Source organism: Triturus cristatus, chromosome 7 (genome assembly GCF_964204655.1).
Source record: "Triturus cristatus chromosome 7, aTriCri1.1, whole genome shotgun sequence".
Classification (NCBI taxonomy): domain Eukaryota; kingdom Metazoa; phylum Chordata; class Amphibia; order Caudata; family Salamandridae; genus Triturus; species Triturus cristatus.
In genome coordinates this window covers 999,017,325-999,044,162 of record NC_140590.1, presented here as the reverse complement: position 1 = coordinate 999,044,162, position 26,838 = coordinate 999,017,325, and the positions used below count along the sequence as shown (strand labels likewise).

The following is a 26,838-nucleotide window of genomic DNA, read 5'->3' as shown; positions in this document are numbered from 1 at the left end:
TCATATGTCGATTAATTCATATATATTTAGCATAGCAGTTTGATGGGTGATATAACCATATTTCTTATTACCTCAGAACTATGAATTTGAAGACTAAAACATAAGTGCAACATGCCCCTTTTAGTAGAATTGTAAAACCTACTTATGTCTGTATCTTAACTACTTTGCCAAGTCCTATCTTCATAAAGATCAGGTATTAACAGCAAAATCCTATAAACCTTTCTGTCAAATATTTACAAAAGCCTATTATCTTAGACAGTACTTGTGGACAAGGTGAAGCATTAGACTCTCAGGAAACACCCAGGGAGAGGGGATCTTAGGAGTTAGAAGAATGAGACATATCAACCAATTTATCAACATAATTTACATTTCTCTTGAAACAAAAACATTCCCATATGTAATTGAATCGATCCTCTTGACCTCTCAGTCTAAAAGTTATTTGTTCTACTTGTGTTAATGTCATCATACCTAGAATACTCTTATTAACTGTTGGTTTAGAAGATTATTTCCTTGATATCCGAAGTAAGCATTTGGCTGTCATTCATTGTATCATGAATAAGTCAACTTCTTGATATAATTGAAAACAATCCCTTTTTTGATTACAGTATATTAGATCCTAAGACCATGCACCACTCTTAAAATATATGTTGGAAACCGGCTTGTTGCGTGGTTTTGAAATTTTATGCCGCCTTAATTTCAGAGTGGCCTTTGCTATTTGATGCCCTCTTTCATAGGATTTGCAAGCGATTGTCAGTGTTCTTTCCTAGAGGCAATTTCGGTTATTTCTGAGTCGGATTTGAAAAGCAGCAACATGATCTTCTGTCTGCACATTGCTGGCGGACCCTGCCTATGTGACTCAATGTGCAGCTTATATAATGCATACTAGAAATTGAATCTATTCTACATACTCATTCTGTTTGTTGCTAGCATATGAGCGAAAGCAGTGGCTCTACTGCATGAGCAGGTGTTTTCCCTTCACCTCCCAAAGTCAAAGCTTTAAGCCAGGCAAGGAAAATCAGTGTATTGAGACAGTGATGGACACACTAATGATAAAAGGGTTGACGTCGGAGGAACACATGTAGAGACTAAAATACATGATTCCTATGTGTGTGCCAGATAAGTTGGTTCAGGTGATAGATTGGTACACTTATGGTGTTCTACATTCTGTGGCTATGACAGGCTAGGCTATAAATGAGTTCTGTGGAGTGATCGCTGTAGTCTCAATGGGCCCCATTGCCCAGTTTAACTGACACATTCGAAGGTGATCTGGCTTTGTATCGAGTGCAGGTCAAAAGCCTAAAGAGGATTGTCAAGTTGTTATTGAAAAGATGCTTCTCTGGCAGGAGGTGGATTGCATTTAGAGCTTTAAAAATGTGAACACCTATTGGTGGGAAATGATAGGCATCTCACATCAGTCTTTTGTAGCGCAGAGCAATCAAGTAGCCTTGTAATGTTTTTCTTGACCGTTTTGGTTCTGACATTTACTGTCATCACCCTGGCTCTAAGTGAACCAGTGCAAAGTAATGGGCTTATTGAAATTGCACAGAGAAAAGCTGATGTTTTGGCTTTATACAATTCTGACCAGCATCTACATCCATGCGCCTAATTTTCCAAGGTAAAGTAATATTGAAGGGATTGTAGTCGGTAGCCATCTTACACTTAAGTAAGAGTGTGGCCTTAATCCAGATGTGGTTTCAACATCTTTCTAGGCATGGCTGTGTTCTTGGTTGGCTTTCTTTATAACTCTCCTGAACACAGAGTGCCTACTGTTTTACAGTCTTGGGTTTCCAAAAATGGGTGCTCTGGCTGAAGTCATGCTGAACTCCAAGCCATTCATTCTGGTGTATGTCTTTCCATCTTTTCCATTCAAATATGTGTTCTTAAAACAGATTTAGAATTTTCTGATGGCTCTAAATAGACATGTAAGGATTTGCTATCCAATTTAAAGCTCTTATCTCCTCAAAAGCAAGACACCTTTTAGACTACTGAGGTCCGATTTGTTGCATGAGGACCACAATCCATAACTCACAGCATTAATGCAAACCACAACTCGCTCACCAAATGCAATGCTTATGATTTCAATATTGATATCAATAAATAACCAGGCTTAAAAGCACAATGTAGTTAAATAGAAATATTTACACAAATCAATACATCTGCACTCACAGTTGGCTCTTTAAGTGTTAAAAGCTGCTAGTATTATATGTAATCTCATCAGTAAGATTACTTGAATTTGTGTTAGCATCTGTCACAACAAGTGTTAGGTCATGAGCATTGCTTTTGGTGTGCAAATTATGATTTGCATAACTGTTGTGAGTTTTTAGATTGCGGTCCTAACCATAATTTGGAAATGTATTTTTTTTTTAGTCAGTTTAATTTGCAATCATAGCTGCGCATATACCCTTTTTTATGTGTATAAACTTTAACTATGTATGTAATCATGCCGAGAAATATGGTATTTATTACAATTTGTTGAGTGTGGGCTGGGGCTTTGACTCCGACACAACGCTTCAAGTAGGTGATGATGCCCTTCCCCTGCCTCCGCAAAGGTAATAAAATTGATTATACCTTGCACCACTGCATATATGGTTTATGCCATAGTCATTTTTCACTTGTTTTAACAAAAAAATACTTCACCAAAAGCAAGAACCAAGGGATTAAATTTGTTCTGCATGGGGCAAGCCCATTGCAGAGACCTTGTGACATATTAGTATATTTTTTTTGTATAAAGCAATTGTTCCATGCAATCTGTGAGGCAGTGAAGTCTTTTTCTAATGTGCGTGTTGATGTACTGTGGTGGTAAACTTGAATTAGACCTTTGAAATTTTGTAATAAACGTGTGAGTGTACTTATATTAGAGCAGTTTCTCAAAATAGTCTTATTGTGCCACATTTCGTTTCACTGCCATCACACACACACACACAAATGTATAGGTATATAGATATAGATAAAGATATATATAGATATCCATCTTGCACTTGCAAAGAATAGATCGCACTCGCGAGACAGGAGAATAACTTAATTTAATCATGGACGCGTTTCGGCTTGTGCCTTTTTCAACTTTCAATATTCAAACAGTACTGCTGTGTATTTAAGTCATGCGATCTGTTGTGGCTCCCTGAAACGTCATGAATTCATGAACAACAACATAGGACTAATGTTTGCTACATAGTCTACAATTTGTTTCACGAGTGCCATCTTTGAACATGTTGATCTCTATAAAATCACAATTCATTTATCGATTTACCTTACGATTTTTATTTAAAATATCCATAATATAGTGATAGAATATTCATTGGCACACAGACAGCCGAGTATCCACACAATTGCGCTCTGAATGAGCATATATAGAGCTTAATATCATTAAGGCCATACTAGCCATTCAATTATATATAATCTTACATTAACATCCAAATCATCTTAATTAGATCATTTGTGACATGATTATTTTACTAAAGACCATAGTCCTAGATTGCATACTCTGGATTTGTTCATATAAATACATAAATCAGGTTCTATATGAACATATGTTCCTCTCAGAATATATAATTTTGTCAATTCATTTTTACAAATACGTGGTTGTAATGTGTGAAACATCACAGAATTGAGCTCTGTATGAGCCTACATTTATACATTGAATATTTAATTTACTTCATTAAATTCAATTTTAGAAGACGGGCACCACCGCCACGCGATCAGGCCGACACCCGATCTGGAGTGCTAAGTACAGTCTGGTGGACTGGAGCTGCAATATATAAAGATATATAGATGTATATTTTTCCTGAAAAACACAAAAACTGAGTTATGGTTCTTGCTCAAGCATCTAAAAGTACTGAAATTCACCAGTTGTGGTTCGTGGCACGCCCAACGTTTGCCATAGCTGATGTCACACACCATGTTTCCTAGCTTGCTATTGGAGAATAGGTGTGGCAGGTGACATGAGTTATAGCTTGCATTGCGAGTGCTGTGAACCATGTTAAGTAGTTTGATGCATTTGATGCAGAATCAAAGGTCATTTCTAGCTGGATGTTTTTGGAGATTTTCTAGGGTTATTTTATGGCATGCTTTATTCCCAATCGCTGCTGTGCATTGCCTTCAGCAGGGGTTTTACTGCAAAGCCTGTCTTGCGGTCATGCCCCATGCCTAACCCGCTGTGGATGGCCAACCTTGTTTTTGGTTCTGCTCAGCCAGTTTTGGATGCTGGGTCCTCGCTCTAACTGCCTTTCATTCCTGCTTTCAGTGGCTCCTTATATATATTTTTTTTGTTTTTGTTATTGTTGTAGGTGTACCTGAAACTTGCAAATTAACAGAAATTTGCTAGTTCTTGAAAATAACACCGATTTATAATGTCAAAACAGTGGGTGCATGCTCATGAATTCTTGCAAGTTTACTGCACACCAATTGTGTTATATAAATCTTTTTGTCACTGTTTTGTTCTTCACACATCTATATGACATGACTTGCCATTGAAAATAAATGTGGTCCAGTAACACGTTATATAGAGCAAATAAACGAATAAACTTACATTCACATATTTATCAATTATCACACCGCAAAGGTAAGATTTCAATTTATTACCACAATACAACATAACTGACATGAGAAAACACTGCCTGTTGTCTCTCAAAATGCATTTTCTGCCCACTTGGCAGAGGAAATCAACTTTACAAGTAATCATGAGGCCCATTCAGAGTGATTTTCTCTCAGTACATGGATTGAACCCATCATATTATGATTAAAATAGTTTGTGTATAACTAATGCATATGATAAACCAGTATGTATGTATGCATATGCGCGCGTGTGTGAATATGTGTGTGTGTGTGTGTATATATATATATATATATATGTGTTTGTGTGTGTGAATATATGTGTGTGTGTGTGTGTGTGAATATATGTGTATGTGTGTGAATATGTGTGTGTGTGTATATGTGTGTGTGTATGTATATGTGTCTGTATGTATATGTGTCTGTATATATATATGTGTGTGTGTGTGTATATATATATATATGTGTGTATATATATGTGTGTGTGTGTGTGTATTTGTACGTGCATTGTATACATCTGTTTGTCAAATGGAGTATACTCAAAGGTATTTAAATTACTTAACCAGAATATAATGCGTATATATATGCTTTGAGAGAATCACTCAATTCAATTCATAAAGCTTTATTCGATGCATTGCAATAATGACCATAAAAGCATATATAATCAACAACACCAAATAGCATCATTCTAGATACAGTGATACAAATGAGCCTTACAAATGATTAAAACATCAGACTTTTCCTTGTTTGAATACATTTAAAAAGGTAGGTAGCAGTAAAAAAACATATCTACTTCACGCATATTAAAAAGCAATTTCATAGAATCGTGCACAGTACGTACACCATATTTCACAAAAATTGGTTTTAAAAAGTAAATTTGCAAATGGTAATACAATTTACATATTAAAAGTAGATGCAAAGTGCTTTGTGCAGAGGTACCATCACAGGGACAGGGTCCTACCGGGTGTGAGTTAGGAGAGGGGAAGGCTACCAGTTTATGTACAATACCAAGTCTTAGTCTGGTCAACACAAATCGGTGGGAAGCTCTGGTAACATTACTGAGATAGATTTGATACCCATCTCCATCCACATGTTTGTTATAGAGTATGCTGGTAACTAAAGGACCAGCCCTCACCTTCCGTCTCTCCCCCCAATAGGTCATAAAAATATTCTTCATCTCAACTTTAGACAAAACTGAGGCAGCATAACAATCCTTAGTAACATCCAATCCATAGATATCTCTAAAACTAGAGACAACATATTTTAGCCATGGAATGTTGAGATAGTTATCATGGGAAAGACAGTCAGTGACTACTGCCCTGTTTAAGGAAGTCTCATCCTTCAGCCAAACTGATCGCCACAACATTAATGGCTTTAAGGCGATCATATCAGATAAATGATAAACACTTAACTCTCTATGGATTAATTCGTTTGAAGTGGATTTGGGTAGTAGGCACAGTAACCTTTTGAGGAAAAGATTTTCCTCTAGTTGTAGAATGCTATTGGATGAATATCCCCAAACCCCTGCACCATAGAGGAAAGTAGACACGCTACGAGCTTTATAGATTTGTAGCCTATCCCAAATACGCCTTTCTCCTAATTTAGCAGCAAACTTAAAAACACCATGGGCACTTTTCACCATCTTAGTCCGTACATTAGTGATTTCATGGGTCCATCTGCTGTCCTTACCAAAAGTAATACCCAGATAGCAGAATTTATCTACTTGTTGGACCTTGTCCCATCTAAAAAATAGGATTGGGATCTCCTAGACCCTGCCCCACAGGTCATAATAAAAGTTTTAGTTTTGTTGATGAGTAGTTTTCTATTTTCAATAAAAACAGAAAAACTATCCATCAAATGTTGGAGCCCTAGTGGAGTCCTTGCCAATAACACGGCATCGTCAGCATATAACAGTACCGGTACGTCAAGGCCATCAGTCTTAGGAACATCGGCGCTCACCCCCTTTAAAACAGCATCTACTTCATTTATAAAAAGCGTAAAAAGGAGTGGGGCAAGAACACATCCTTGCCTAATTCCCAGGCGAATCCTAAACTTTGTCGTGCACTCCCTGAGGGGCCATATCGGATACAAGTGCGGAGATTAGAATATAATTGGGCAAGAAAAACGACTGTGCCTTCTGGTGCGCCCATTTCTAGAAATTTGGGCCAAAGAATCGAGTGGTCTACCATGTCAAAGGCACTACTCAAATCCGCAAAGCAGAGATAAAGGGAACCCGTTTTAGCCTGCGTATACTTCCCTATAAGGAGATTTAAATTTAAACACTGGTCCACGGTTCCACGCCCCTTCCTAAAGCCATACTGGGTACTAGCCAGGATCCCTTTTTCTTCAGCCCATTGTTCCAAACTTGCCAATAAAACCCTGCTCATTATTTTGACCGAGGAGTCTAATAGGGAGATAGGGCGGTAGTTCTTAACATCCCCTCTGTCACCTTTTTTATAGATTGGTATTATAATTGATTCTCCCCAAGTAGGTGGGACCCCGGCGCAAATAGCAACATTAAATACATTGGCTAACAGCGGTCCCCACAACTCAGGCACAGCTTTATACACATCAATAGGGACCCCATCTGGGCCCTGCGCCTTGCCCCCTTTACTGGCATTAATACTTAAAATGATCTCAGCGGTGGTAACATCCAGCGGAATAGAGGACCATGGACCACAACTGTCTTCAGACAATATGTTAGAATTGAAGATAGTAGAAAAATGGGTTACCCAGGCAGCCTTATTTACATTAGAAGTGAGTTCAGGCACCATATCATCCTTAAGGAACGGGCAGTTGACTGTTGCCCAAAAGAGAACACTATTGTGTGTCTCCGCAGCCTGGGTCAGTTTGTCCCAGGCCTCTTGCTGGAGCTCCTTCTTGCGTCGCTTGACCTCAGACTTCTAGTTCAGCCTGAGTTTTTTGACCGCCGTCATATCTCTTGGCCTAACGGCGAGAGAATCACTCTAAATGGGCCTCCTGCATTAAAAGAAAATAATTCTGAATAGGCTCCATGACTAATAGAAGTTGTTATATAGATACCCTATAATATATTTTAATCTGTGGCAAGGTAATGTACAATTTATGTCCATTTCTGGGTCCTTGGTTCCTGCAACCAGTTGGTCTTCCTCAGACTATAAACCCCTGAGTCTGGAGTGATAATAGAAGAACCATAACTTTGTATTGTATTTCAGTAGAATCTTTGTTGCATCACTCGTAGTTTTTGCCTTCTTAAATTAAATGTCACCCACCACTACTAGAAAAGAAGTGATTCTGATCTTCAACAACAGATATCCAAGTACATTGCCTGTTAAGATGGATGACCTGTGTAAGAGAGAAACTACATTCAACTAGCTAGAAAGTGCAATAAGAAACCAGTGTGTTGGTTTCGAGGAGTTGAAGAGTGGGAATGGAGTTTTGGGAAATTACTTAAACAATTGAATGTTGAAACACATTTAACTCAAGAGGTTGGAAAACTTAATCCTGTTTCTTGGGCAAGTATTTATGACTTCTAAAAGTCAGTCTCAGAAAACAAACCAAAGCGTTCAACATCTTGACATCCCTCTGTTTTTAAAGAATTTTCTTTTTGAGCACATTTTTTCCTCTGTGTATGTTGTAGTGTGTAGCCAAATGTGGTTGATTTTATAGAATTATAACCAGTGTCATGGGTTTTACAGGCCCTTTACCAAAATGTAGCTATTTAGTCTTTAACTACAGCTATAGCCCGAGGCAGAAGAGCTGCAGCGCTATTAGATCTTTCCACCTACGCAGAGGAGAGTTTTCTAAAATAAACTTGGAGAAACTAAAAGACCAGTGCTGCTGTGTGGAGCATACGATTATTGGCCCTGTGCCTCTCAACTGTTTACAATGGATTTCTTAACTCTCGAATGTTCAAATAAACCATGGACAGTAACAACTGTTAATTACCCTACCTGCCGTAATGGATTAAGCCACTGGTGAGGGTCTATATAAAGAGGGGTTAATTAACAGCTGTTGTTGTTCAGTGGGTATTGGCAATAATGCTACTAACACCCTTCTGGCTCTTCCCCCTGCCACACAAATTAGGGAGTGCAGTGGGTACAGGAGCCAGCTCTCGCCAGAAACAGTGTTAAAATAAATAGCTTGGTTCTCCTGCAACTTTCCTTCAGCTTTCCTTCTCTGAAGCACCTATTTCAGAAACGGCTGTCTACGCTCTTCCCCTTCCTTTTGGGTGATAAAGTGAACAATTTTTTATTTTTACATCTTGACTAGCAAGCAGGGAAAGCTGCCTTTTTTAATTTTTTTGTTTTCAAACGTGTTTATTGGCAAAAATTCAGTACACTCGCGTCTTGACATCTCGATCTGTACATATCATTCCAATGAACATGACTTACAAAAGAGAGCCAGCAGGTGTATAATCAAAGATGAAATAACTTTGTGGTAAAAGTGAGTTGAATTTAACGATCAAGTATAGACCAATACTGAAAATAATTCCCTCTATTTTCCACCCGCCGGGTCTCCTCTTAGTTGTGACCTAACACACAGATAATGCATGGCTTCGAAAGAAATTACATTGTTCCTCCAAGTCTCACTGTCATGTAAATTAAGCCTCAGGAATAAAGGGGAGGGGAATCACAGATGCCATCATATGAAAAACTAATAACAGAAATGGGAAACCAAGCTGTCTCAGTGGTCGCACATGCCAATTTTAAAAAGGGAGGGTGTCAGAACAGATAAGTTGAGGGAGGATAGCCTGAGAGAGACCTTTTGGAGCTCCTGGGGTTTCAGAGCCGAAGACAGGAAGTCCAGCGATCGGGGGGAGGGGGGGGGGGTTGGGGACATGACAAGCAGAGCTATTATCTAAGGCAGGGGGTAGGGCAGACAAAGGGCACATGAGACTGTTAACTCTAGAGTCTAATCTCTTTTTCCGAGTCGCCAGAGGAGTCTCCTTCATTTCTCTCAGCCAATCCATCTATTGTGTCGGGGCTGTCTTCCGTGGCACTCCCTGGTTGTTGCAAGCCTCCAATATCTCTGACCACAACCCTTCTCCCATCGCCGCACCCCTCTAGTGTCTTCACAAATCAGGGCCCTCTCCTCAGCCCTAGCCCTCACGCTGACATCATTCATCCATGTACTCATCACTGGCCCCACAGCTGACTTCCATGCTATTGCAATTAGTCTTCAAGCAAACACTAGGGCCAAATCCAGGTACCGTGAGCCAACCTTACGTTTTCAGGGTCTAGGCAACAGCCCCAGCAAGCAGGCCTCCAGATTGCAAGCGAGTGCTCAGTTCCGGGTGCCATTTAGTGCACAGATCACTGCATTCCAGAACGGCTGTAATTGGGGGCAGCTCTAGGTCATATGGCAAAAATATGCATCCAAATGTTTACATCTGGGGCAACTCCATAGATGACCTGTAGTCTGTGGGGTGTTAGGTATGTCAATATGAATAGAATTAAATTGAGTATACTTCAATCTCATATTTCTGGAGACCTTTTTAGGGTACCCCAGAACCCTACTCCATTCAGAGTCTGTTAGGTGTCTCCATAATATCTATCCCCTCCTATGCCTAGGTATCAACACGTGCCTCAGACCATACTGGTCAGTGACCTATAAAAAAACACTTCACCAAATGCCGTGCCCATCCACACCAAAGCTGTTAGTACCTTTTGTCATTGGTTCATCCGCTCACTGGCCCACAAGTCTCTAAAGGTGCATGGCAATGCTTCATTGGTTAGGAATTGGCCTGGGGGTAGATCATGCTGAGCCACTAAGTCTTCTATCTGGTGTCAGACTCCCAATTGAAAACAGTCGCCGACTGTTATCAAGCCAGTATCTATCTGGGCCGACAGCTGCCCAGTTGTGAAAAAAGTGAGAGTCCCCATGGGTGAGACCAACCAGTGGAAGGCAGGCAGGTAAAGGGTGTCCCCGTAGTCCTCCCCTCAAAACGCCTCCAACACCTCAAGGCCATCACTAATAGAACCCAATTATGGGAATTGCCGTTGCTGGGCAAAGTAACTTTGCCAGCAGCATGGTCTGATTATGAGCCAGTCCCATCTGACCCAACTCTTGAAGTCTAGCCCCATCAAGCCACTGGGTGACCTACTGGAGTTGTACTGCCAAGAAATACAACTCAAAATCAGGTGCACCCAGGCCCCCCTCATCAGGTGGGCACCAGAGGACCTCCAGGGAGACCCTTAGGCGGCCTCCATCCCATATCCGTTCCTAAAGCAAATACTCTAATTGCCAGGACCAAGACAGAGGAACTCCAATGGGGAGATTAGTAAAAAAAATACAATATTTCTGGGAGCATGACCATTTTGGACAACAACATCCTGACCATAATGTGTAACTTAAGAGATCTCCAGAAGGGGACGCAGGTCTTAAGCGATCTAAGGGCCTTCCGCAAATTGCCTCACCAAAGGTCTTCATGGGAGTGGAATATCCGAATTCCCAAGTATTTAAAAGATGTGGGAGACGCAGTTAAGTCCAGTTAAGTAGGATGACTCTAAGCGACATGGAGAACAAGCAGGTCTTGGCTTTGTTGATCTGAAGGCCATAAAGCATAGCAAATTCTCCTAGAAGATGTAAAGTGGTATCTCCACTTGTTTGGCCATCAGCCAAATATAGAAGGAGATCTTCTGCATAAAGAGAAATAATATGTTCCTGGCCCTCCACTGCCACGCCTGAGCACACCCCCTCTCATCGAAGAGCTCCCCAACTGCTCCATGGCTAAAGCATTACCTGGTTCAGGAAATGTCACCACAGTGAATCAAAGACCTTCCCGGGGTCTACTGACATAAGCGTGGCCAGACAGAGACTGCACCTTCAAATGCTAAAGGACGTGGTATAGACTCCGAAGATTAAGGGAAGTACTGCGAGATGGAATGAAACCGTTTTGGTTCTCGTGTTATCAATGCAGGCTTGTGGGAAGCGGCTGGAGGGCCAGAACATTGCTAAGAATTTTGAAGTCTATGTTGAGCATGCACAGATGGCAAAACGCCGTGGTACAGGCACCCAGGATCTTAGTCTTGGGGAGTGGGATCACAATTGCATCTTGTGTGGACGCACGCAGAGATCCATGCTTTAAAGAGTCAGCATACAGCAACTCCTGTTTCGGAGCCAGGTTCCCTGCAAATGTGGAATAAAACTCGACAGGCAGACCATCAGGACCTGGGGTCTTCCCAGTAGCCCTTTCCTTAATGGCGTACCAAGTCTCCTGTGCCATCATAGGCCCCCACCCCCCTCCAAGCTTTCCTGTGACTTGTGAGTAAGCGCTCTCAGTGACATTCGCCGCAGGAAGGCAACCTGCTTCTCCAATGACAGAGCGTCTGGACGCCTATACAGTGTTTCGTAATATTCTTGAAACGAGGTGTTAAAGGCCGTGGAAGAATACAGAGTTATGCTGCCCTCTATTAGAATGTGTGTAATAAGGGCCCCACGGGACTCCAGGCGAATGAGCCAAGCCATAGCCTACCCAGCCGTCCTTCCGCATCATGTGCTTTGGCAATATAGTTCTTATACTCATGACAGCGGAGGCGTTCTAACATGGCATTATATTGCTATCAAGCCTCCAGGAGGTGGAGCGCAGCATCCCCATCGGAGCCCAGAGTGTTGTTTAGCTCATGCAACCTGCCATCCAGAATCCGTAGTTCCCCTTCTAGTTCACCTCCTAACTCTGACCGAGTGACTCAAACAGTGACCCCGAACAACCACTTTAAAGGATTTCCCCCCGACTAGGCCTGAGGAAGCAGAACCTTCATTGAGTTCGAAGTACTGGGCAATCATTTCTCTCAGAGAGTCCTGAAAACAAGCATCCTCTATGAACAGTGGGTTAAGTCGCCACATAGGGATCTCTGGACATTCCTTAACTGGCCAGAAGCCCAACAACAAGGGACTATGGTCTTAGAGGGTGCGCCCCAAGTACTCTGTGTGCGTCACATATTGACTAAGCATGTTAGGGCAAACACATTTTTCTAATCGAGTGTGGAATTGGTAAATATGAGGATAGTAGGAGTAATCCTGTGTCGTTCCATGCTGAGTTCTCCAGGGGTCTGATAGCGGCCACCGGTCCAGGCAGTTTCTAAAGCAGTCTCCTGTCTTGTGTGCCAATGCCCTGGGCTACACAATTAAATTCCCCACCTAACAAGAGCTCATTTGTCGTCATTGGAGCCAGAGGGTGGAGAGTGAGCGAAGAAATAAAATACTCCCTAAAGTGATGTCCCTGCCTAATACCATACCCTTGAGTAGGACATAACGTCTCTCGTGGCCAATGGTGGAGTGTATAAGCTCGAAGGGTGTCCCCACTCTAATCCATATCAATGCCCCTGAGCATAAGCGGAATAGGAGGTATTATAAACTGGCCCCACACCTATGCCGCAAGTGCTCTACGTCACTACCAGGTGAGTATCCTGCAGCATATCCCCCTGCACCCCCTGCTCCCGCAGATACCTGTTGATATTATGGCATTTAGAGGTTGAACCCATCCCCCGAATATTCCAAGATGGAAAGGTTAGTGTATGTCCTGCATCTGAACGGATCACATGTGTGTCCACCACCGGTCTCCCCGACGGCTCCTAGCAACCAAACCCCCCCCCCATCCATACACAGTGCAAACCCAGAGAAAAACTGTAAGAACCCGAACTATGAATTCCCAGACCCAAGAGAAGCCCAGCAACAGCCAGCCACACAACATGTAAAATAAAAACATTGTCAGTAGAATGCCACCTCCAGTCACCTGGTAGGGACTAATCTGGGAGAGGTAGGCCATGCTGTAAAGTGTAAGCCAATTCCATTCCAGCCCCTCATGTACTCACTCTGTGGGCATGTGTCTCCAACCACAAGAGCACCCCCTATCTCAGAGCCATAGAGGAGACAGTAAGAAACCCACATAGGACACAGCCCCATGCTTGAACCTCCTAAAAGACCCCGTTTAGGAATGTATAAAGAGCACATTTTGGCCTAAAGTTGCGCAGGTAGCACTCCCCGCCCCAACCCCACCCCTCATCAACAGCTCAGTGCTTCAGACCAATTCATTCACACACTTTGGAGTCACTTCAGATAAGGCAGCACCATCCACCATAGAAGTCCCGGACTCAATTTCCACATCCACTTGGAGTGCAGCTGCCCGCTCCTGCTCCGTTTGCCAGGAGGTCGGTTTCTTCAGCGATTAGTCCTTCATGACCCTCCGTGAACTCTTCCAAGAGGTCTGCAAGAGCCCTAAGCCCACTGACACTGCACTAATATCTTGCTGGAGGGTATCTTTGGTGTCCACTATGGCAGCAAATATTTTATTGAGGTGAAGGTGTATAGATGTCAACGGAGTGTCCGTCCCCACATCCGGGTGTTGAGAGCTCCCCCATGCCTGGCCGGGGACCCAGAGTCTTTGCTTTTGGTTTCCTCATGAATGCAGTGCAGTCAAGCTCTCAAGGTGGGTGGGTGGTTGTCCTCTAGTGTTTTTAGGCTGTGTTGTGGAACTGCTGGTGTGGACTTCCGGAGTGGTCTGCAGTTTTAGGCCAGAATGGGGCCTGATGGGGCCGAAAAGGGGGAGCAGGGGGAGAGCACTCTGCAGTCCAGTGTAGCAGTCAATGTTGTGGTGAGGGTCACTAGGCAGCAGACCCAGTCCATGCCGAAGCAGTCATCTGGTGGTCCCCATCAGGGAGATCCAGAGCAAAGAGGCTGCAGCACAATCGGTGCAACGCCACACTCACTGCGGTCTTGGTGTGTTCGCGGGAATGCGTCTCATCTCCGGAGATCCACAGTGTGGCCGATGTTGGCTCAACAGTTGAGCGTACCTCACATGCGGCCGAGCGAGCCGTGGTTGAGTCTCGAGCGTGAGATCTGAAAGGATTGTGGTTCACCCTCAATGTCTCCAGCTGGGCACGGTATCTTGTGAACAAATAGAGGGCTTGTCAGCAGCTGGCAGGCAGGTTAAGAGTGGGCGGTCAGCGCGGCGAGCCCCTACAGGCCCCTCCAAGGTGCAAGGTTAGGTGAGGCAAGGGTCCCCCAGACAAGTGACAGTGGGCACCCCCTAGAGCATTTTTAGGGGGGCGGGAAGAGTCCCTCATTCCTGCTCCCCAAGCGTAACAAGACCCTCACCTCCAGGGGCACAGGCATCAGCAGGCCCATGCATCGCAGATCCAGGGGTTTAGTCCGTAGTCCCGTGAGGAGTTCCCAACATGCTCTGTCTGCCACAACGTAAGCACTCCTCCCGATCTCAGACCAGCTGGCAAGGGGCAGTCGAGAGCCCTAGTGGGCTCTCGTACAGCAACATTTCTCTTGGGACCGGGTGGGGGGGGCCACAAGTACAGCGTATTGATGCCTTCTTGGGAGACCTGAAGGAGCATGCAATGAGGATAGGTCGTTCTGGTTGCTGCGGGGCTCACCAGCGCAGAGGTTGATATCGTCACCTCTCAGGCCTAACGTAGTTTCAGGGCCGGGTTGGCACCTTTGAAGCCCTGCCTAGCTGGTTATCCTTCTGCTGCCGCGGTTGTACAATGGCAGTAGTATTACACCCAAATCGGAGCGGGCGGCATCTGTTGTACGTGTCTGGTACCTGAGAGGTCTTCAACTGCAAATCTGGACTGAGTGGGAAGGATTATTCGAGGATCTTATACAGGCTGGCTACGGAGCTCACTAGGTTGCATTCGATGCGGCCACCAATTTGGCTACGACCCCAAAGCAGGGAAAGCTGTCTGTTGGCTAAAATACCTGTTGTCCGCTTATTGTGGGCTTCGAGCCTGCCGACTGCTTACTATTGCATGGTTTAGCTGTCTCTTTCATTTACTTTCTTTTCCTTTGTTAGTTTGTGTTGGCTCTCCTTCCTTCCTCTTAATGTGTTTATCCCTCCCCTGAGCATGGGCACATTACTTCTGTCCTTGCACAGCTTCTTTTTCCAAGCACAGCTTTTTTCTTTTGGGGTAAGCATTCCATGAGTGCATGTGTTTTTCAGATGTCTGCCTTGTGTACTTCTCTCCCCTGGCTGCACTCCGTGTGGCTGTCTGTTGCCCTTGTGCTTCTCTCCTGCCTGCTCCACGACGCTCTCTCTCTCTCTCCTGTTGCTTCTCCCCCACCCTCTGTGTTTCCTTTTGATTCCCACACTCTCTCTGTTGCATCCTGACACCGCCTTCTGTGTTGCTTCCTGACGCCCGTGCCCTCCATGTTCCTGCCCACCCACCCTCAGTCTGTGTTGCTTCCCCCTACCCAGGTCCGTTGTGATGCTTCCTCCTCCAGCGCCCTCTTTGTTGCTCCCCCACTCGTGCTTAAAAAACACTTTTGCACTACTTATATTTTTTTATTTATTGGGCCGACTCCGTAATTTTTATTTTTTATAAAAGTGATTGTGTCATTGTGACTTTTTTTTTTCTTCAGCCATGCAGAACTTAATTGGGGATGCTGTACAAAGGCATGACATATTGACTTTGCCAACACTTGTTATTTTAGCTGAGCTGATAATTCGCATCAAAATGTTTACAAGCGTCATATATATATATTTCCTGCAGGTCAAAGTTAATTGATATGAACTCCGTCATGCCCAGCATTGCAAATTTTGGGAGATCGCTGCTAGCTGGTTACTGCTCGACCTATGTTCCGGATTTTGTTCTGCAAGGGATAGGAAATGATGACAAAATAAAACAGAGCTTGATGTCAGACTTGTCACATGCTGTGCAAGTAAGTAATATTGTATGCTATTCACTATGTTTTTAATATGTTTAAAGGAGTACAAGGTTGCCCCCAGATTTTTCAGTTGGTTGGATTACTCAATTTAAGTAGGACCAACATCAGTTTTTAAAATAAGCATTGTTTAAGCCAGTATGTTCTGAATAAAACATTTATAAAAGTCTGCTGCGAAGTACAAACAAAACAAGAAAGGGTTTCTTTTTTTTACTTTGTGATTCTATGAGGTAACTAATCTTTGTTGATTCAGTCTATTTTGAACTGTGATGACAGATCATTGTGCAGTGCAAGCCCTCCATACGAGCCAAAATGGTACAGCAGTCAGCCATTAGCATGATGTGAAGTAGGATTACTCCTCTGGGTGGAACCAAAGCCCACTCTGTATAATTTAAGGAATTCATAACAGTAGGTCATGTAGGCCGCTGAGCTGCCAAGCACAATTTAAACTATTGGCTTGGTGCATAGTGCAGGACTTGGGTATTCTGTAGGTATGTATTGTGTGCCTTGCAATGTTGCCCACCAATTATACATGGTCTGATGTTATGACATTTGATTGGGGGGTTCTGTACAGCTGCGGAAACGGCAGGTAAGTGGTTCCTTATGGGTGAGACCCTAGTGAGTCCTAACCATAAGGATCTTCACTCAGCAATCCTTTGACCCCGTGATCCTTTGCCTGTCCTCCCTTCAGGTATCTGTGTAGAACCCCTTTTAGTTTTCTTTCTTTTTTGCACTGCATATTGTGTGACATAATGTGAGCTGTGCTGTGGTGACTGCCCTGTCGGTGCCAGATTAGTGGACTAAGGCTGTCACTTGCAGCCTGACTTGAAAGGCTTACTGGCTAGTGTGGCTTATAGACTCTGGAATAGTTGACTCTAGAGATTAACCCACCTGAACTTGAAAAGATATATCTAGTGCTCACAGCTGAAGGTTCCATGCTAGATAATATTGATTATGATATTCATCAAGGACGTGTGCCGAAGTCTTTTTATTTTATATAGAGCCCATAATAGTGTGCTGAATCGCGAAGGCAATCCGTGTCTATTTGGCTGTCACTCATCAGTGAAACATATCCTCCAGACAAAATTCTGAACGTAAGCTGAACATGTCAGAACAAGAGTTGGACCATCAAGTTCGGGAATGCATGTTTAGCTCTATGCAACAAGCTAGAGCCGAGTCCTGTTTCTCCTAGAATATACTATGTGACCATAGTCTACATAGCAACCTGGATAGGACGCAATTTACTGAGGGTTAATTTGACTGAGTCTTGTGAATCTCTTCTAGTATTAGTTATGTATAAGGTGATTTACAAGCTAACATATTACAGTTTAACAGTAATTGGGTGGCGTAAGTACATGCTTACCAGAAGACCTCTTGATTTATATTGAACTTCACAAAGCTGTTACTTGTTGATTTTGGGAAACGCCCACTAGGAAAATCGGTCATTAAAGAGTCATCTCAGTAGATGAATCATCATAAGGTTTCAAAGAAGCCTCTACTTTAATACAAAGTGCTAATCTCGTGAAAATATGTCGTATTATTCTATGTACTTCTTCACACTTGTTCTCGGAGCAGAAAGTTATAGTGGCCAAGACTATTGGCAACTGTAGCAGAACACTGTTGAATAACCTTTTCATACCATAGTCATGTTTGTTTGCTGCATTTTTTAGCAATTGCAACTAATGTCCTACTGTTAGAATAGAATGGAAACATGTGCTTGAAATGGTGGCACCATAACATACCCCCAGAAAGATACAATTTGAGTTTTAAGGTTTACCAGTTTTGTATTCCGCGTTGTCACTTTAACAATTCTTGCAGGTACCTCATTATTAGGAAAGAAGAAAGTTGGATGGACTAATTTCTCTTGAGGTCAATTGGAAGTTCTTGTTTACCTTGTGAGACATTTCCTTTCGAGATTCCAATTTCCTCTTTTTTAATAAAGCGTTTGTCCTTTGCATGGCAGCATGCCTCTGGAGGTGGTATTGAGAAGATTTGTAATTAAAAAGTTTGACTTATCCCCACAACCAGAGGGCTTCCACTGACATTTAGAGGTTTAAAATTACCACTTGGCTAATCAAGTTGGTAGCATCAATGTAGAGATGCATAAGGGAACGGATAGATAAGAACTTGGGTGCAATACATTTATTTCCATACATCAGGTAATATTATTTCCTGTCCATCTTTAGCAGCCCAAATCCTCTTTATCATCCCTGAGCCTGCTATTCTGCCTACCATTTACACATCACATCCATCCATATCGACCATCCTAACATGCACACATCACCCATACTATGCAACACTGTACCACACATCTCTTCTCTTTCACATATAAATTTTGAAAAAGCAATTCAGAGCATCATTCTTCTTTCATTTCATTTTCAATCATCTACCTAGGCTATCCTGCATTGTCTTCATTGGAGTCTCAGCATCTCCTGTGTTGTCACTCACTCACAGACATCCTTGGGATTCACTTCCGCCACACAGTACATATTTTTTCTCTTTATCAAACCTTAGTGGGATCTCCTCATTAGTTGTAACCACATCCCCCCCTTCCAATGACACCCCCTTTCTAGGTCCTGGCCCCTTGATATATCTCTGTAAAACATAAATGGTCGTCCAGCGAGTTTCTCTTTTGATTTGTGTTTTTGTATCATTAAAAAAGTAATTTAGCTTATGTAGACATTGCTAATCCGGGCGACTTTTTCTGGACAACATTTTTAAAAATGGCAGATGTGTTGCTTTGATAATGTAATGTTTCAGGAACCATGAGAACTATATAATTCATTTTGGTGTCAAAACATAGGTTTTGGGGGTCAAGTAGTCTTATAGAGACCAACAGTAACTCCTCAGAGCAACCCTTCCGCCATTATCCACAATGGCGGCTCTATAATGATGTGTTTTAGCCATCATATTGGTCATTTATAATTTAATATTGTTTTTGTTTCAGGTTTTCCGTTGATTCAAATTTGTAAACCTGAGCCAATCAGGTGGTGGCAAAAGATCTTTGCCTCCTCCTGACAGAGTGCTGCTGACTACAAAATCTGAGGACTCCTTCAACAAAGTAAAATGTGTCATATTAATTAATCTGGCATTTGTAAAGCGCGCAGCTACCTACCAACTGAGGTGTCCTGGCGCTGTACTTGTACCGCAGAGGAACCCATCCTGGCTTTCCCTGTGAAGTGTCCACTCCTGGGCCCCCCCAAGGTGCAGCCAGGCATCCCCTGCGCTGTTGGGGCCGTTGTGGAGATTAAGGAAGCTATTGCCCAGAGTTGTAGAGTGGGACCCATGATTAGACTAGGCACCGAGGCGAGAAATATCCGGTCCGAGGAAATTAAACCCAAGACCCGCCGAGGCGGGAATTGAACCCTGGTCCCGGGCCGGACCTTTGCATCAGGGTCTGCCGCTCTAACTATTGAGCCACACTTCTCCACACTTCATATGCCATAAGTAATCCGAAAGAAAAACTAACATCAACTGCGGCTGGACAGAAGAGTGTTTGAGATGCTGCAGAAGTACGGCAAGACGAAGTTCACAAAGAATTGAAACTGATGGGTGAAGAGGATCAGATATTTTAGCATTGGAACTAGAACTGCTACAAGTCGTATACAATGGAAAAAAGCCTGGAAAAAAATAGTTAAAAAATAGCAGAAACCAGTGACACAACAAGAACCCGAGCCTTCTGAGAAAGCGACGACAACCAAACCCAGTGCTCATCCACTTAGACGATTGATGGCAACCCCTCTGTTCACCTCCAAAAACTGATCAGAAAGCAGAGGATCTTCAATGTGTTATCTGTGGTGTAGCCAGAACAAGGGCCAACTTTGAGTCTCAAAGGGCAAACATGTTTTTATCTGCAGCTAGTTTGTTCCAAGATGACGTTTTCAGCTGAGTAGCTGATCTAAACATCGAAGTGAATGTATTTGCAGTGGATTTGTATACCACTGAACTGCATGTGTGCATACATTTGAAAATATGAATGTACAATGAGCTTCCAGCAGTAATGTAACCACCAGCCTTCAGTTAAGTTTGCACTCTTTGAAAAAGAAAATAAGGCTTTAACGCCACTCTTTTGTGCTGGCTACTGGTTCACACTCAGTGAGATCAGAGAAATAATGGTCAACATTGAATAAACTGTATTGATCGATAATATTGAAATTAAGATTTTTCTGGTGAGAATGAACAATCGTAGAATTTGTTTTTGTCAATCTGACAAAAAGAATGAGCCACTTTTCATGTTCTCAGTTGATTTGACTCCTGCAGTTCTGTAGGAACCATTTTAAGAAATGTCCTGAAACATTTACATTTTGGGCTTAACACATTTTATGATGCCCCAGACCTCTGCAAATCATGGGAGTCAACAAGGATGCCTGATGTTGCCTTTACATTTTTCACATCATTGTTTAAAATTAGCAAAGCAAAACGGTTACAAACGAAAGTTCTTGAGTTCAGAAAAGAAGCCGACAAGGTTGATGATGGCTTTAAAGATATAAACAAAGAAGTGGCAGAAAATACCAGGAACTGACAGGGTTATGCTTTGCAAATGTACTGTCTTTTCCAAATCATGTTTATTTAATTGCATCGCAGCAAAAAGAAAACTCCACTACACATGACTGCCCACGCAATCTATGATGAGTGTAAAAGTAGAGAGCTAATCACTTCAATGAATACGATTGGTGTATCAACAAGTTATAATGACATAGTATGAAGCAGGAACTTGTCAGCAGCTCATGCGGTAGAATCTTGTGAATCCGACAGCACACCACTTCAAAGTCACTTTACCAGGAAAGGATTTACAATTGCTGGTCTTGATCATTTTGATTTTGAAGACCGCTCTTCTTTGTCTGGAACATCCAACACACATGATACTGCCATGGTCCTTTTATCAAGATTGTACAAATGAAGTAGCTGATAGAAAACCGTCTGTGTCTGCTTTAGACATAATCAAACGAAGCTGCAAACTTATAACCCCACTGCCTTGCCAACGTGCGCAAAATCACTACAAGACATCAACACTTCCCAGTCTACCTGAAAGTTTCAAGTGGCTGTGCACATGGATCTACTACCTGATGCTGCGGCCGCAAAGCTGATTTAATTGAATTTACCATGTTGCCTATTTTGTGCGGACTGAAGGATGAAGAAAAGCTAGTTCCTCAGTGGCCTGGAATTCATGCTCTGATCCCCCAGAATACCGTTCTACTGAACAATTTGTTTTTTTTACCAGTAATACCATCTCCAGTCAAAAACTACGCAACAGTATAAACAGCTCTAAAGAATTTCCAAAATGTGCGTTGTCTGCTTGAAGACCAGCCTACCCTGCCAAGTTTCTGCGATGAAGGTGTTTTCTGTGTTGTAGCTGACATTTTTATGAGCAATCCAGTAGAATTTGCAGATCTTTATCCAGTGATGGACGCTTTGCACATGGCCAAAGTTGTGTTGCGGTGTGCAGGAATTTAACTCAATGGAAGTGGCATAGATGATGCAGTTATTGAGGTTGAATTCTTTGGAAGTAAAACTGTCCAGTCCGTATTGAGCAGAACTCATTATGTTAGTTTGTTAGAAGGTATACTCATCATAGCTGAGGCTTTAGAAACATTGCGTTGGAATGCTTTCTGAAACAAGAATGACAAATTAGGTTTGCATATCTTATCCCAGAAGTGAACAAGGCACAGGGAGCACTTCATTCAAAAGACCTAATACAAAGCCATCAATGTTCAGTACACTCAGTTAAAAATCAGAAAACCTGAAAAACAAGTTTGTAGACTGTCAAAGAATGTGAAGAAAAATCAGAACTTTGCAAGTACTGGGGAAAAGTTTTCCTCATGATAGCTCTAGTGAAAAACTTTGTACATACTGATCAGGAGCTGCACGTCAAGACTGTGGAGTCAGTGATTACTGTTTCGCGATTTTGATTGCATAAACTACCTGAGATATTTGACCTGGTAATTGGAAAGCGTAAAGAAGCTATAGGTGAAAAATCCATGCCTCTATAGCAAATTCATCCAAAGACATTTTGTGGTGAAAGACCGAGAGGGAAGGTTCAATGCTGTGGCTCCATATATCAAACTGGAACAGACGTTCCAGAGATCACAGAAAAGCTCCAAGAGAATTGTTTGTCAGACACGTAAAAGTGAATATGTTGCTTAATGGCAGCTAGTTTTCCATGAAGTTCTTTCTATTCACAATGTTTTCTGAGAGATGACCAATTCAAAATTAATGCACCATTGTGAAACTATTCCTCACCACGAAGTTGTGGGAAAGAGAGGCGAAAGTTTTAATAAACAGGTTGACCGCAATCTTCATTTCATGCAGCAGCAAGGAAACTCATTTGCAGTGACTGAGCTTGTGCAACTACACAACTTCGTGACCAAACAATATGTGGATAACTATAAACAAAACACGTCTACTAGATGTGTTGGAACATGGATCAAAACTATATGCAGAACTTGAAAGAGAAAAAGCTATTTGACATAATCACTAAAGCTAATCTTCCATGCTATATTTTCCATAGTTAGAGTTTCGCCAATTCAGCCACTACAAAACAGGTTACAATAAAACAACTTTCGCAAGCACATAGAGAGATGGATGTAGCAAAAGAAAGGGGTGAATTTATCAAGGATATCCTGTCGCATGATCTTCTTCCAACAAATGCATTATTTGATGGAGATGGTGTAACCAAACCAGTGTAGCACAAACTCGTACAAGAGCTTAAAAAAACCTTTCGCCGGAAGAATTTCAATTCGAAAAGGTGTCTTCATTGAAAACTGCTGTTGTGCTGGACTGTTATAAGCTAATGGGGTTCTCCCAGAAAGCGTCAGAGGACCTGGGAACAAATTCAGTCTAATCAACAATTGGCCTTGACATACCATTTTCAAGCCAGCAAAAGGTTCAAAGGACTAGAACATTCAAACCAAACGTTCATTTGGTTATTCTATACATATAGAGATACACCTGAGAGAAAAAACAAAGACCACTGTATTTATAAGACAAAATCCTCTTTGTTTATATGATCCTTATAAATAGACAATATTTAATAAGTCATCTTTATAGTAGGCGGTTGTCAAAAAGGAGAGTGTAAAGAAAGTGCTCATATGCAATGTGAACGTAGAAGGATAGAAGAAAAATATGAAAAATAAAGAACATAATATCCTAATTTCTATATGTACAACACTGGTTGGAGTGGATTATAAGTGAACCGAACCAATGTTAGGCCTGTATACATTATCATTTTACTATATTAGTCCTTGTCTGACCTCTTTTCAGAATAAAGCCATCTAATCAGGCATGCATCATCCCAAAAGTTAATGAGATATATTACAGGCCAAGAGAGAAAATTGTCAACGTTTCGACCCGTCTTGGGCGGTGAAGGAAATTTCTACCTCTGCATGCGGGTCTTCATCAGGACATAGAGACAACTGTGGTTGTAGACTGGACAATCCATAACAGTATGTTGTCCGTGTAGATTGGATTAAATCCTATTCATAGAAAACATAAGGGGGTGGCCCCAACACATGGGTGATTGGGCTCCCTAAAGTGCTTCCAATAATTATTCATAAAATTCAATGAAGAAAATTCCAGGCGAGATCTGTTTCATGTCAAAACGCGGACACCTCGCCAGAGAGATCTGAATGCGAGCCCGATCAAATGAGTGGCCGTATCCTTCACTGTGTAGAAAGGAAACTGATTCTCACCGGGAGGCAGAGAGCCCAACACTGTATTTATCTTCCTTAATGCCATGCCTGCAAATGAGAATAAAAACCTCCCGTCCACGCAGGAGTAGAGCCGGCTGTGTCCCAATTGCGAATAGTCAGGATTTCATCCGTGACAACTTCAGAGAGGTCGTTCAGACTGTTCTATAGATAGATATCAAAGTCAGTGTGCACCTTGCAAGAACTGCACATTGTCTTTGACCGTTATCTTGAACTCTCTGTCAAAGAATGTGAGAGAATCAGACGAATGTCTACAAGTGGACCAATTGACCTTGCCTGCATAAAAAATTTGACGCATATACCTGTGCAACTTGATAAATTCTGGTCATCAACATCGAACAAGATGAACTTGGAGATGTTAACTCGCCAAAACATTGCTAATGCTTCATTGAACACTGAATTTCCATATTTGCTACTGGAATGATTCACTGAGGAGTTGGTGCCTGCTGATATGTATTCAGAAGGTACGGGCCATATTGTTCGATAACTTAACAGCAAATTGGAGGAATCTGACCTTCGTGTTGTGCCACATGTTGAGTGGGCTGTTCAGAATGGTTCCAATAGAGTCATTGTACTGTCAAATGACTCGTATCTTATTATTATGCTAATTAGATTTGTTGCAATGTTTGTAAGTCAAGGATTCTCAGAGTTATGAATACGTTATGGAACAGGTGAGAAAAGACTTCATCCCGCTTCATATTATGTAGAAGAAACTTTGCGTTGAACAGCAATGTCTACCCAAGCTAAATTCTCTAATGATCCAAAACCCAAATCAAACCTGAAATTCTCTGGACAACAATTGTTTTACGGGGGCATATCAGGGGGCCAGGATTGACTTTAGTAGGAATCATGTTCCACCCCACTTAGAAATTCACACATGCAATTAAATCCCAGTGCTTATTGCTTCAGTCTGATTTCACTGTAAAATAAATATCTCTGACCGTCCTCTCTTTCTGTGAATACAAAAATAATTCTCTTCTTCACTGTTACCCAGTAACAATATTCTCTAGGCTTAAATGATTCCTGAACTTCTTTACATCTCCCTTGCTTTCACCACTCACATATGTATCCTTTCCATCTGTTAAACTTCTCTGTGTACCACATGCAGCATCCCCTAGCTACACACGATTTGCAGCCTTTCTCCTGTGATTGTAGAATTTGCTGTGTTTAAAAAAACGAATAGTTTCTTGACCTCTTGTAGTTAGCCTTCTCTGCAACACCAATTGTATGTTTCCCTTTAGCATATTTTGATCCTGTCTTCCCACCTTTTTAATCTAAGATGGGGCAAAGTAGCTCTATGTGGTTTGAACCCTGAACCTTTAAAGTAACCAACAATTTAATTGGCACCGAATTATCATCAACACACCAGAGCACCACAATCATCTAAATACACCTTCAAGAACACCATTCCCATGCTTTTTTATCACTCCTATGTAGCCGGTGCTGTGAGCATCAACAATCACTGTCTCATATCACAGTTTTATACTTGTTTGTTGCATTAGTTCAATTAAAGCCACCTTAAACGATGCCCCTGAAAGCATTTCCAAACTCAACAGTCCTCTTACCAGTTATTAGTACCTCATTGCTGTTTCTCAATTGTGGATTAAACTTTTTCAAAGCGCTCTTCATCTACCTTTGGTAAGCCCAAATACATTTACCATATTTCTTGTTCGCCTTTATCAGCCACAATGTGCTACTTCACAGTTTCTAGCCTGTATCTTGCTTGTGTCAAAATGTTCTCTATACCATCATTCCTGAATAGTCGCCAAAAACCATCTGCAACATTACGATAGTGTCTCAAAAGTTATCTTCATGGCCATAGTATTTGGTCACCCCTCATCTGTGGTCTGACCTTTTCTGTTTCTCATCCAAACTGCTAGAGTCAAATACTGTTTGACTTTTGGTGGTCTTGGCATCTCTTCAGTTGACCGTCTAAATGAGCAGTCTGCCATCTGCAGTTTATCTTCGCTCAGTTTTTAAAACATTCTTTCTCCCTCTGTTTATGCCAACACTATTGCAAGCTTGTGTGCTTTTATTAATAGTCAAAATAAACCTTTTTATACCAGATGGCTCTAAAGGTAGTGTGTTGCAAATCTCATGCCTGATTTTCTTGGAAGTTGTTACACATCCCACTTTACCTCCATCTTCATTAAAATCCTCAATACATTCCTGAATTCTTCAGGAGTGCTAATTTGCACCCATGAATATGCATATCCTCAATTGCTATTTTTCTGAAGCGCCTGTTGGCAACTTTGCATCCATTCCAACTGGTATTGGCGGAAATTTGATCTTGTGCCATCTTTCCTAGTTTTGGGATCCAAAGTGTTCACCAGTTTCACTGTTCTGCTTTCAGAGAGAAACCATATTCCTGCAATGTATACAAAACTCCTTTAATCATACATAAATAGCAGTATCTAGAATGTTCAGAAAATATTTAGGGTTTTGTAACATTGTGTCCTGTCTGTTCCCGCTATTTTTCTTTCTTTCTTTCTTTCTTTTTCTTTCCTTTGGGTATTGTCGACCTCCATTTGGTGGTAAGTCCATCCCTTGTGTGTCGGATGCCTGCCCTGGAAATTCTTGTGCATGGTCACCATCTTAAAATTATTTTTTCGGCCATTGAAGAAGCTCTGAAGAATGTTTTTAAAAACACAATACACCAAAGGTTTTTCCCACCAGGGGACGAGACCTTTGGTACACAGAGAAAGGGGACCCTTCTCAGCCCCAACATGGGACATCAATGGAGACACCACATGGACAGAAAATGCAGAGGCATTGACCAGAATGTAAGCATGCTGTCCCCAAGTGTGCTATAAATGTTTGCATTGTGTAATCTAGAAATCATTGTCTTAGTATAGCAGTAGGTGGCTGTTCACTGGTGCATCAATTCAGTTATCTAAGAATAGCATACAGTCTTGCATCAAATCGTTCTCTGTCG

At 42.0% G+C, this 26,838-nt stretch overlaps 1 protein-coding gene across 5 annotated transcripts in view; it reads left to right on the top strand.

Moving 5' to 3' along the window:
- Positions 1-26,838, top strand: part of FNIP1 (folliculin interacting protein 1) — a 343,332-nt gene that overhangs the window by 284,724 nt on the left and 31,770 nt on the right. For all 5 annotated transcript variants that reach the window (XM_085618038.1, XM_085618035.1, XM_085618039.1 and 2 more), the window contains one exon: positions 16,026-16,194. In XM_085618038.1, coding sequence (XP_085474164.1) covers positions 16,026-16,194 — 169 coding nt within the window. The remainder of the gene's footprint in view (positions 1-16,025; positions 16,195-26,838) is intronic.